Source organism: Vulpes lagopus, chromosome 9, assembly GCF_018345385.1.
Source record: "Vulpes lagopus strain Blue_001 chromosome 9, ASM1834538v1, whole genome shotgun sequence".
NCBI lineage: Eukaryota > Metazoa > Chordata > Mammalia > Carnivora > Canidae > Vulpes > Vulpes lagopus.
The window spans coordinates 68,362,993-68,375,759 of NC_054832.1; the positions used below are offsets into that span (position 1 = coordinate 68,362,993).

General features: G+C 37.7%; 1 protein-coding gene across 2 annotated transcripts in view; it reads left to right on the top strand.

Annotated features, from left to right (window-relative positions):
- Positions 1 to 12,767, top strand: part of ASPH (aspartate beta-hydroxylase) — a 211,438-nt gene that overhangs the window by 58,293 nt on the left and 140,378 nt on the right. For both annotated transcript variants that reach the window (XM_041769500.1, XM_041769501.1), the window contains exons 4-5: positions 8,074 to 8,166; positions 10,943 to 11,020. In XM_041769500.1, the coding sequence (XP_041625434.1) occupies positions 8,074 to 8,166; positions 10,943 to 11,020 (171 nt within the window). The remainder of the gene's footprint in view (positions 1 to 8,073; positions 8,167 to 10,942; positions 11,021 to 12,767) is intronic.

Sequence of the window (12,767 nt, forward strand, 5' to 3'; positions counted from 1 at the left end):
GTGTTATTTTTTTCTATAGATTTTTTTTTTTAATTCCTTGAAGAAGCGCTGATAATTATATTTGCATTTACTGAGGACATTCTAATAGTTTCTACCTTGGCTTTTAAGGGACAAAAGTGATGTGGGATAAAATATATAAATGCTAAATTCTAAGAAAATGAGGGGAAAAACATCTTAGAATAACCTAATCAGCAAAAGCACAGTCACATTTTCTATTGCTATTTGGTAAAGCAGTTGGAAATACTTCTGTCGTAGTTTTCCTTTGACTATCAGCTCAAGCATTAAATTGAAACATCTCTACTAAAAGCATTTAAATAGATTTCAAGAGCTCTTACAAACTATTTTCTTTGACTCTTTTCTTTCCTTCCCTTTTTCCTCAGTAAATAAAAGGGTTCAGCTGAATTTATTGAAGCTGAGGTCACGCTTCATCTAATTGCATTGGTATTTACTATTCAACTAAAAACTTAGTGTGGGAGAAACTTTGCTCATGATTAATAGTTTATAACTGTGCTTGCCCTCTGAGTTTTACTCACGTTTTCATTCAGAGTGTAGTAATTTCTATTTTCTCCTGCTTCATATTGTTATCTAAGAATAATTAAAACCAGAAAGTTTATTGCCCTTTTTAAAAAGTCATCTAAAAGCAGGAATCAAAATTTCCTAATACAAAGTAATTAGGAGGGATCCCTGGGTGGCGCAGCGGTTTAGCACCTACCTTTGGCCCAGGGCGTGATCCTGGAGACCCGGGATCGAATCCCACATCGGGCTTCCAGTGCATGGAGCCTGCTTCTCCCTCTGCCTGTGTCTCTGCCTCTCTCTCTCTCTCTCTCTCTCTCTCTTTCTGTGTGTGTGACTATCATAAATAAATAAAAATTTAAAAAAAAATCTTAAAAAAAAAAACCAAAGTAATTAGGAGTCAGAAGCCCCGAAATGTAAAAATAAGTTTGTCATATCACAAACAAAATTTTTCTTTAAGATACACTATGAGATGATACTTCAGATTTTTAAAAAATGACATTACTGGCATAATTTTCCTTACCTTTTTTATGATAGTATTTCATGTGAGTAGCATGGTCACTGTAAAGATAAAGATGGTCTGTTTTATGAACATATCAGTTTTTCTAAGACTCTTTTTTTATTGTTTAAAATTTAGATGAGTTTTTTTTTTTTTTAAAACTATCATTTTCTACATTTGTTGTGATGTGTCAGGTCTGTTTCATTTATCAAGGGCTTTGTGAATTTTAGTTCTTGATAACATCATTTGTAATAACCTTACTACTTTTTTTTGCAAGATTTTTACTTGTGGGATATTTGCATTGTGTATAAGCATTTTTCTCAACATTTCATGGTAAGGGATGATAAATTGATATAAATCTGTCAGCATGAATGTTTGACCCAGGAGGATTCATCCAATAAGTAATTGGTTCATAGAAAATATTTTATAGTGTTATGACCTGCTTAGTATACAACTCTTACATTCAGAGGTTCTCAATCTGATTATTTGGATAACAAGGACTCCCTATATATATTTCATTTAAAAAAAACAGGTAAACGTCATACAGAGGTCTGATTTTTAATTTTAAATGTTTTAACTGTAGTGTCATTTTCTGTGAAATGGGTCTGGTGACTTAAGCTGCATCTCCTGGCTTGGGTTCCTTTCTTCTTTGTCCTCCACTATTCCTTCTCCTGGAATAACTCTCCATTGGTAACAATTCTCTAAATTGATAACTTGGATTATTTCACTATAAAAGGCATCTTGGAAATGCCAGTGTTCCTCATTTGTAAATTAAGATGATACATTTCCTTCATGTGGCTGTGAGAACTAGCTGGTGTTTGGATATGCATAAAGAGCTGGCACATTGTTCATTTCCCCCCTGTTCTAGCTAAAGAGAAAGTTTTCATTCTTAAGAAACTGAAGGGTGGGTGTTATAGAGCAGATCTGTGTTTTTCTCATGGAAATCTTGGGGTTTTTTTGTTTTTTTTGTTTTTTGGTTTTTTGGTTTTTTGGTTTTTTGTTTTTAAATCTTGTTTGAGGTCATCTGAAAAGATCCTCAGGAACAGTCTCCAGCCTCAGGTCCTTCCTCCTCTGTTGGCCTGAAGATAAAACCACAGGACCTAGATGTTTATTACCAGTTTGAATATCAATTTTACATAGAAACCAATTTTCACAAAAGCTTTAATATTGTAAGCCCTACAAAGCAGAAAGTCATCTATTCTCCTTTTCTTTGTTCTCATTTCATACCTCATTTGCTTTCACTTTATGTGTATTTATCACTCTGCATTAGCATCTGTATATCATGGAGTTGTCATTTATTTCTTCCTTGCCTCAGACATCACCTCTCTTGTATATCGTAAGAGATTAGAGGAAGACATACACTTAAAGCTTTTGTGTTATTTTTGGTATGGTATAAATATCTGTGGGCTGCGTCATCTCTATTTTGCATTTATTGATCCATTCATCAAATATTCTGAGTATCTGCAGCATACCAGGCTGTACTAGGCACTGGAGATAGAAGTGACAAGGTGACTGCAGTCCCTACAGTGAAATGTAGTGAAATAAACAAGGGGTTGAGGAAGAAAATAATGAACCGGAGCCATCTATTACCGGCACTGCCCACTCTTCCGCTCTGCCTGCAATGTGTTCCAGCTCATGTGGTGGGCTACCTTCCACCTCTGCTGCAGATCCAGCTGAGTCATCATGTCTACATGGACATTTTCTCCGATCCTCCCAAGTGGTGGGTCTGTGTGTCTTCCATTTATCATGCTCATCACTTTGCTTCCTTTCCTGGATATTTGCCGGACTGTGATTTACGTCAGTACCTATCATAGCAGCAGAGAATAATAAGCACTCAATATATGTTTACTGAATGATGAACATATAAAACACAGATCATTTAAAAATATTTCAGATCTGTATGTACTATTGAGTAATATTAAAAAGAAGAAAACAATCTTTAAAGAAGGAAGCAGGTGTTTCTGCAGTTATTGCAGTATGCTATAACCACCTTGGAGGCTGCCGATAGCTGTGTTCATGTCGTATGTGTGGAGGGAAAGTGGTAAATTTGGTTTTTTTAGAAGAATTGAAGAGAAAAATTAATTTGGAAAAGATGTATGTACTTAATTTAATAATCAAATATAAATGTACATTTAATAATTCTTGAAACCCTTCTAAGGAGATAATTTTATCCCCTTTCCAACTTGTGGAAGACAAAGCGGCGTCAGTGGTAATGTGTTCAAGATGGGATTCAGATGGAATTCACTGGCAGCCCTCTTGGTTCACAAACCTGAGCTCCTGTACACCATCTCGTTTTGCAGATGTTCAGACAAGTCCACTGCATTCCAGTCTTTGTGGAGACTCTTCAGTGGTCCTGAAACCCGGGCTCTTAGCAACCCTTTTGGCAGTTTTACTCTTCGTGCAATCTGTCTTTCTTGGGTCGTGTGAAGATGCTTTGAATCTGGAATGGCTCGTACTATGTATCATGGGGCAGCTCTTTTAATTCTGGCAGAACTTTGACAGGGCTGCAGTTGGGATATCTGCTAGGATCTGTATTTGCTGATGATACAAGAAAGGAGCAATAGTGAGGGTTAGTGTGGTCAATCAGTGTGTGCATCTTTCTGTTTTATTGATTTTCTGGATTATTTTTCAAGTTCATGTACCTGTTAGGGTTATTCTTGGGGTATATTGATTTATACTGTTAGACTACTTGCATTTGAAGCAGCAGCAGTCCTGAGCTCTTCCCTTTTGAATAACAGCAGCTGGAGTAACCTGGGGAGGTAAGATCAAAATTTTCTTCCATCTGTGCACTACCAAATCAGTAAGCCAAAGATTGATAAACCATTTTTTTTTAAGATTTTATTTATTCATGAGAGACAGAGAGGCAGAGATATTGGCAGAGGGAGAAGCAGGTTCCCTATGAGGAGCGGTATATGGGACTTGATCCTAGGACCCCGGGATCACGATCTGACCTGAAGGCAGCTGCTCAACCATTCATTGAGCCACCCAGGCACACCAATAAACCAGTTTTTGAAAATGTCTTGGCTCTTATGGGCTAAGTACATGAAGTCCTACTTGTAGTTCTTTCCCAGATTTTGTCAAGGAAGTGGTGTGTGTAGAATTCTTATAAAAAATGAATCCTTAAAAAAAAAAAAAAAAAATGAATCCTTTATTTCTAGTCAGAGGGAATAGCTCCATGATCCAGTGGCCCCAGGACCTCTCTGTTTCTCATGCCCTCACTCCTTTTTTCTAGCTGCTTCTGTCACCTGGTTCTTCCTCACTCCCAGCACTTTGCTCTTGCCCTTGTCCCAGAGCAGCTGAGGAGTTTGTACTTGCTGGCCCAGAGCCTTACCTGGAGCGTTCTTCCCCGGTGCAAGTTATAGGGCCCGTCCCTGGTTTCCTTCAGGAATCTGTTCACATTTCATCAGTGAGACCTTTCTTCATCAGTTCACTGTAGATAGCCTGTCCTCTTTCCCTGATGGCCAGGCTCTCCCTGTCCCATATCTTCCCCATTTAGTATACACTAAATATTTCATGTTTCTTATTTTTTAAGTTGTTCCTTCCCTGTGAGAGGTAGGGTTTTTCCGTGTTCATTTTCCATAGAACAGTGCCTTGCATTGGTAGATGCTTAATAGTTGTGAGTGAATGAATGCCATATGCAATTTAGTAAGTTTTAAATTGCTACATGTGGATGGGAAGAAAATACCTGTGTTTCCCATTGCTGTCAGGTATAGTGGGGTAGCAGTGAAAGAAGTAAGCTAATATTGGACTAAAGTGACTGTGTCAGATAATCAAGTTTGCTGTATGAATGGTTGACTTAAAAAGTGTTCATATCACTTTTTTATAACTTCTTCCATTTTTAATTAAAATGGTAGGAAAAATTATATGGTTATTAAATGCAGACATTTTTAAAAATTTCCTAATTTTTGTGATGTGCCCAAAGAACTAAAAGCAAGGTATGTTTTAAATCAATTAATTGATTTTTCAAATCCTGCAAGGACTGTTGTGATTGACTTGCAACTTTCATTCAACCCTAGATAATTACTTTCAGGCATTGTGGTTATCCTGTTACTTTTGCTAGTTTAGGAATGGAAGTGGTTTCTGGATTTAACTCTTAAAGCTGAAAGAGAGAATTGCTGAAAGCTTCTGCTTCCAGCAAAGACTTCCGAGTCTAAGAGAAGCAGAGCAAAAGGTGATTCTTTGCCTCTGGTCCAAAAGGAGCTTGCAGCGGGGGGAGCCCCAGTTGCCAGCATGAGGGTGAAGCTACTGCTGAGAGCAAGCTCGCCCATCTCTGCACTCCTTGTGAGATTAGCCAATAAATTTCCTTTTCACTTGAGTGTAAGTTGGTGTTTTGTTGCATGTAGCCCCAGGAACATCAAGACTGATGACATTAGTTTCATAACGTAATTTTGAATATTTTCAGTGCTCCCTCTTTGCCATTTGTACCTTATAATAAATCCAATCTGAAAGCCTTTCCCTTGATGACTAATTGACCTTATGTGTATTTTTTTTGTGTAATTCTTACTTTTGCCTTAAAATCTTATATGAGACCTGGATTTACCACTCTTTCCTGAGGAACACTTTATTCATGGACTACAGTAGATTTGGGTGGCAGTATATACTTTCCCAACACATCACAATGAAAACTTATAAAGGGCTAATTCTTCCATATGGCTTATCAAACTAATAAGAATTAGTCTAGAATGTGATGTTTGTGTGTGTGTGTGTGTGTGTGTGTGTGTGTGTGTGTGTGTTTAATTTTCAAAGTTAATAGGGATCTAGGGGAGGAGATGTGTTAATATGATCTCCAACTTCTTTGAGGTTTACAATATCGTTTATTTTTTGTGACTATTTAACCTCTGGAAAATAGCTGTGCCCAGGTTACAATAAATTTACAATTCAACTGCACTTTGGACAGAAAAGAAAAGTGCTCAGTATTTTCTCTCGTTATATGCTTTTGCTTTCTCCTCTGGTTTTACAATTTCAATTTTAGAGACAAATGACTCCAGCGGATACAGAGAAAGCTGACAGTGAGGAGAACCATATGTCTAAATATTGGTATGCTAGTAGTTTTCAAGCACTTCTCACATCAAAAATTGTTTTCAAATGAAACTTCTCAAAATCTAATACGAATGGGATTTTCAGGGAGTTTAAATCTTTATTGTTTGATGGGGAAATATTTCACTGCTTATTGAACCCATGGAGCACAATTTGAAAACCTGCTACATAGAGGATTAGTGAAGAATGACTCTGTAAGTTTTCATCCAAACTGAGATATTTTTGAGGAAGAAATACGATTCCAACACACGGACAGAACCTGGGACTGCCCCAGGCAAATGAGGTCCAGAGCTCTGTAGTGGTGGATGCTGGAGCATAGATCTGAATCTCTTTGGTAATAGTCACAAGAAACTGATATGAGTCCCTTTTCCCACCTTTACAGCTGTTAGCTTCTCTCTTGCAGCTAAGGAGCACTGGTCCTACAGAGGATCTCAGCAGCCACTGAATCCAGCAGAGTAACCATATCTTTGGGTGTGTTCAGCCCTTGAGCAAGTGTTTACTGGGTACCTGGTATGTGCCAGGCGTTTTCTGAGGTGCTGAGAGTTCAAAGATCCATGAAACAATTCAGAAAGTTTACCCTGTTCATTCAGCAGAACGTGGCAATGCATAGTTTCATACCCATTCTGTTAATAATCAAGAGGCTCGATTGGGAAGGAGCATGGGAGTTTTCAGGCCTGAATTTGGAATTTGAAATGTAATAGATTTTATTAATAAAGCCTTCATCTCTACCTGTCACCCCCTGAGATCGAACTACGTTTCAGATCCGTGGTTGTGTATTATCCCTTTGGAATCTACAGTATAGTTAGAAGTCACTATATAGTTAGGAATAGAACACAGCTGTGTCCATTGGTGTTTGTTTTAATAGTATTAGGTTTTTTCTGTAAATGGTGTGGAAGATAAGTAACTAAATATAAGTGATGAGGTAGGATCCTGTGTATCTCTGTGTCACTCTTTCTGGGATTGGGGAGAAGATTGGAATGTGTTTTTGCCAATGAGAGAAGAATGAAGGGAACGGTCAGGAAAAATATAAACAATCAAAGAGAAGTAAAAGACGTGGAGAATTTTGCAGATAGGATAGCATATGTATGTTAAGAATGATATGAAGTGCTGAAGAGTAGAAAAATGCTTCTCGATTCTATTTTGACCTTTCCACTGTAGGCTTCTGACATGCCCCGAACAACACATCTCTAGTAATACTTGTTGGTACAAGATTGTCACTGGGGGTAGTAAAGAGCCAGGGGTTGGTGAATGGAACCCAGACTCTGGAACCAAGTTAAGCTTTCTGAAACAGTTGTATTTGAGGATGTATTTTAATGTTCTTCATATAAAACATGAAAGAAATAATTTAGTCTACTAGATTTTTAGACTGATTTGACTTTAAAATCAGCTTTCATGTTCACTTACTCTAGATGTTTTATAGTCCTTAAGACATTAAAAAACAACAACAAACCACACCTTTGTTTTCATGTCTTTTAGCTCTTTATAGAACAGTATGATCATAAGTGGTATCTTTAGAAGATTATAACTAGTTATGTATGATTTGTTCTCATTTTTAACTATAGTTTTCAAGAAGAACAGGTAATTATTAATCAAAATATGGCATGCAAACAAAATTCAGGTGTGTCTTAGTTGTTTTACTGCTGGATTCAGAGCTCAAGCAGCAATTAATTAATCACTTCTGAACATGGGCCTGACCTCATACTGAACTTCTTTTGGCAAGTTCAGGCATGACTCTATTTTAGAGATTTGGGAACGTTTAGGCAATGATTTTTTTTTTATTTTATTGTTTTTAAATGAAAGGTTAACTTAGGTAAAAAGATGTTCAAGGCCCACGTGAAGTTACAGAGCAACTGGTTTTCCTAGTTCAGTTTTTAAGCACATCCACATTTTCATGTAATATGAAGTCTTGGAAACTGAATTCCTTGCACAATTGATGAAGTATTCAAGCATATTGTTTTTCCTGGTTTAATATGTCAAAAAAAGAAAGAAAAAAACTTAAGTTAACTTTGTGAATAAAAATGCAGGCCTTAAAGAAAGATCTGCTTCAAAGCCAACAGTCCCACCGGAAGAAGCTGAGCCATACCCTTGGCTGGAGGAGCAGGTTATTGAGGATTCAGGTAAGCTCTCCTGACTTCTGGCTGGAGCCTCTGCCTACCAGCTATCCGATTTGCAGTTTCCAGAATCATGTTTTACCCATAATTTGTCATGATGTTTACAGAATATTTAACTTAAAATAATTAGTATTTAATATATTTAATATTTAAAGTATTTTTTTCTTCTGAGATTTTGGAGTGAACTTATGTGTTTTCTAGTAAAACTACACAGGATAATTTTAATTTCTGAGCTCAAGAATCAAGGGCACAGAGGAGATGATGGTGCAGTCAGGAACATCATGAACTAAATGCGAGGTTTTTGGACTCCAGTTCCAGAACCTCTTGCAGTGAAAGTACAGTTAGATATGTACGCTAGTATTGTCATCGTCTGTTCCACTAACAGAGGCTTACTGGGCTCCCAGTCTTTTTAGTACAAAAGTCTCCTTTCTATATCAGAGACTTCCCACACCTCCACAGGATGCTGGAGGAAGCTTGTTCTGTATCCACATAAACTCAGATGAATTCCACTATCTCCTTAGTCACCCAAGGCCCTGTGACCCACAGAAGGAAAACTCCTAAAATCGGTGAATAAATTGACAAATAAAATCTGCATCTATTACTCTCACTTCCTGTTTGTACTGTGATATTTATTGCAAAGTATTATTCAATTGCTGCACATTTTTTCATTTACCAAATCACTCTCCAAAATTTGGTTTCATTTTGCCACCTATTGGAAGTTTTTGGTATGACACTACATATTTACTGGCAATGAAAATACTTTGGCTGATTTTATTATCACTGTATGAATAATATTTGGTTTTATTTTCTCCCTTTTAAAATCAATATGCTGCTTGGATTTTTTTTATTTGTTTGAAACATAATCCCAGTATTTACTGTCTCCCTTCTGTTCCTTTAGAATACCATAACTCTGGAGCAAAAGAGCTTTTTTTTTTTTTTTTAAGTTTTGTAATTTAAATGCATATTTGGATTTAGCGTCTCAAACATTGCACTAAATAAATTTATCATTGAGAAATCTTTTTTTTCAACCTAATACCTACTCTGAAATGTGCCATTTGCTCCTGCTCTCCTTTTTCTGTTTTGTTTTGTTAATACTACTACACATTAACTGATAACTTGTCCTTCTAAATCCAACAGTTCATTATCAACTCAGATCCTTGTTAACTTCTTGGCAATATCTGGTTTAGTTTAAATGTTGCCTTTTCAACCTTTCTCTTATCTAGGAGTTTGGCTTCTTCATCTTCTCTACCTATTCTACAAACCTAGGTACAATATCTCTTCATTCAACACAATAAAATAAGCCCCCTCTTGGTCCCTACAGTACTTTCTATTTGCCCTCCAGTTCCTGCCCTGGTACTAGCCAGATTTTTGAAAAAAGAATCTACAGTTGCTTTCTTTGCCTTATTTTTCAGTCAGTTTTTAACTCATTGCAATCTAGCTTCTGCCTCTACTAATCTTCCTCAGAGGAAAGGAGGAACATCACAGATTCATGGAAAAATGAAACAGTGTAGTGGACTTACCAAGTTCAAAGCCAGTGCTGGTAGCGGGTGATTCTGGAGAGACATGTGAGGGCTAGATGGTGGAGGGCTTATTCTGTTGTAAGGAGCTTAGATTTTCATCTGTTTGGGCAGAGGAAGCCATTAAAGGGTTAAGCAGAGGAGCAGCATGCCATCCACTTCAGTTACTAATATTAGATTCTCTATGGATGGTGCTGTCAGCAGTAGTAAAACTAGGAATTGCTTAGGAAGCTGTCATGGGTATTGTGAGAGATGAGGAGGGAAGAATGGAGATTGGCAGGCTCTTCTGTAATTATATGCAAATATGTATAAAAATGGTTTGTGACATACAAACATCTGTAAAAATAGAAGGCACTTTTTGTGCTTCAGGAATGGTTTTTTTAATGTGATTGGCCTTAACATGTTCTTAAACTTTTTTCCTACCTGAAGTTCAAATGAACTTACTCTGCTTTTATCATTGAGGATTGACTTGTCAGTGTAACTAACTGATGTCGTTGGCATTATTTCATGTGACAGCATTCAGGATACTAAGTCTAGCATTACTTCAATGTACTGAACATGGATGTTTGTTAAACAGAAAATTTATCATTTTGTCAATGTCATTGTAGCTTCCTGTTTGTTTACTGATGTTGCAACAAACCTGCTAAGCTGATAAACACCGCAGTGTTGTTGAAATGTTGTTATTGATATTGTCGATTTTTGTAATTTATACCTCTTTGAATCTGTGGATCTGACTATCAAATGGGTTTCTCCAAAGCTGAAAGGGCTGTCAGTTATAATAGAGGATCTTCTACTCAACTTTGGGGAGTAGTCAGCCAATCCCAACCCTCTCAGTTTTCACACCAGCCAGGTGGCCCTTTCCTCTGACTATCAGGGAAGAGAGTGGTCCACCTTGTAGCTTAATGCATTTTGGCTTCATCTTCTACATTTTAATCTTTATTTCCCAGTACTTCCCTTTCTGAAAGCTTTGCCCATCCCATTTTCCTTTTTCTCTCATTATTGTGAATTGTGTTAATTAGAAACCGCAATAATTTTGCTCTGTGAGGTTTTTGTTAAATTTATGTCTGCTGCCAAAATAAAACCAATCTTAAATATTTACTGTGTCAACATAGGAAAAAAAAGTGCTAAGCTGATGTGAAAAGGTAGCATATAGTTTGGTGAACCAAATATATTTGTTTGAATGTGTGTACATGGATGTCATGTTTCATGTTCTCCATTAATATCTAGATTTTTTTCTACTTGGTAATGTTTTGTCATCATTTTAGGACCTCAGAACACTGAAGATGAAGTACAAGAAGTACAAATTGAGTCCCTTCTCCATGAGGCAGTATACACAGAACATGGTATGATTTAAAATCCATTTTCTTGTGCACTGCTTGCTGAAATAATGGTTAATGACATAAAGTGACTTGGATATTATTTTTAAATTTAGGTAATAATTGAGTGGGTTTTTTAATTATTAGAGGACAAGTATTTCTGAAAGAGCACTAGACTTGTTTGATATTTCCCCACCTTACTGTTAAGGAACGTATTGCATAGAAATAATAAAGAAATGGTAAGAATAAATGAGAATAAACAAGACCAAGGCTATATCAAGAACAGATGGCAAGAACAGGGAGGAGGAAAATAGAACACAAGCAAGCAAGCTGTAATGGGCTATCTGGATGCTATTGTCAGCCTAAGCCTGCTGCATACTTGGGTGGTCGCCAAAGCATAGAGGAAAACTTTTAATTATGTCAATCATGTTACCAGAGAGGAAATACTGTCTACTTAGACAATATAAAACATTTTCTCAGCTCTTAACTTCTAAAGCATTTCTAATATATGCAATTCTGTACAGAGAATATTAAATGATACTTTGAAAACCCATGTTTTAAGATTTTATGAGACTGTTTCTTGTAACATCCCTTGATAAAAGCAGAGAGCCTAACCCCAAGATGTAACTCACAAAGGGATTTGAAAGGCAGAACACGTGGTATCCTGATAAGCCTAATGGTTTGGTGTGAGACAAAGATAATCCTAAAAGAAAAAACTATATTTCTTAAAAACAAATGGGATTCTCTGTCATTGAAACTGCTTTAGCAGGCCTGCTAAACTAAGACTCAGTCTTAGATGTTTTGGGGGTCATGTATAAAGCACCCCATCCAGCTCTATCTGTGCTCTGCTGGGGAGACCAGCTGTGGCTAAGCTGTAGGTTTTTGCCATTGGCTGTTCAGGGTCTAGGAACCCAGGTCCTTTCATTACCATTTCTGCTCAGCTAGGTGAGCCACTTCACCAGATCATGTATTTGCCTCTCTGTGCAAGCAGCAAGCATAAGCTTTCCCTCCTACATCTTTTAGCTTTAACCTAACACAAGGATGATACACCACTCTTAATAAATAAGTGATTGCCATATAATGAGGTCAGTGCCGTAACGGTGAAATGTAATGGCTCTGTGGGCCTGGTGTAGAGTCTGGGGTTAGGAAAGCCTTCTTAGAAGAGGTGACTTTCTGCCTTCGTAGCTGAACAGTGGCGTCGTACTGCACTAGGCAAGTGTTGTTCTGAGAAGGTTGTAAGCAAAGGGCGTGGCATGTGCAAAATCCCAGAGGACAAGAGGATCCGAGAGTAGATCAGGGTGGCTGGCCCGTAGAGTACATAGGGGGAAAGTGTTTGTACTTGATTCACAGAGTAACCGGAACCAGTGGAGGGTACCAGGGGTGCTGCCTTCTGTCTGCAGCATGAACGCAAGTGGAGGGAGTATGCTGCGGGGAGATGAGATGGGAGGCTGTACTGGTGATCCAAGTGGGTCATGATGGTCAGTCGAACTGAATTTAGCCAAGGTGGGGAGAGAGAAGCATGGGCAGATATGGTAGACATTTGGGTGGGTGGGTGTAGGGAGCCAGATAGAAGGGGAAGACATCAAGTCTAGCACCCTTGGGTTTCTGGCCACAAGCCTTCCTCTTCTTTATTTAGAAATTTACAGCAGCTGTGGCTTTAAATGTTATTTGTGTTGCTTCTGAGTGTGTATGTGGAGCCCCATCTTGTCCAAGCTCCTGGTTTATCCGCTGCCTGTTGATGTCCATGTTTTGTGGGTATCTCAGACTCAAAATG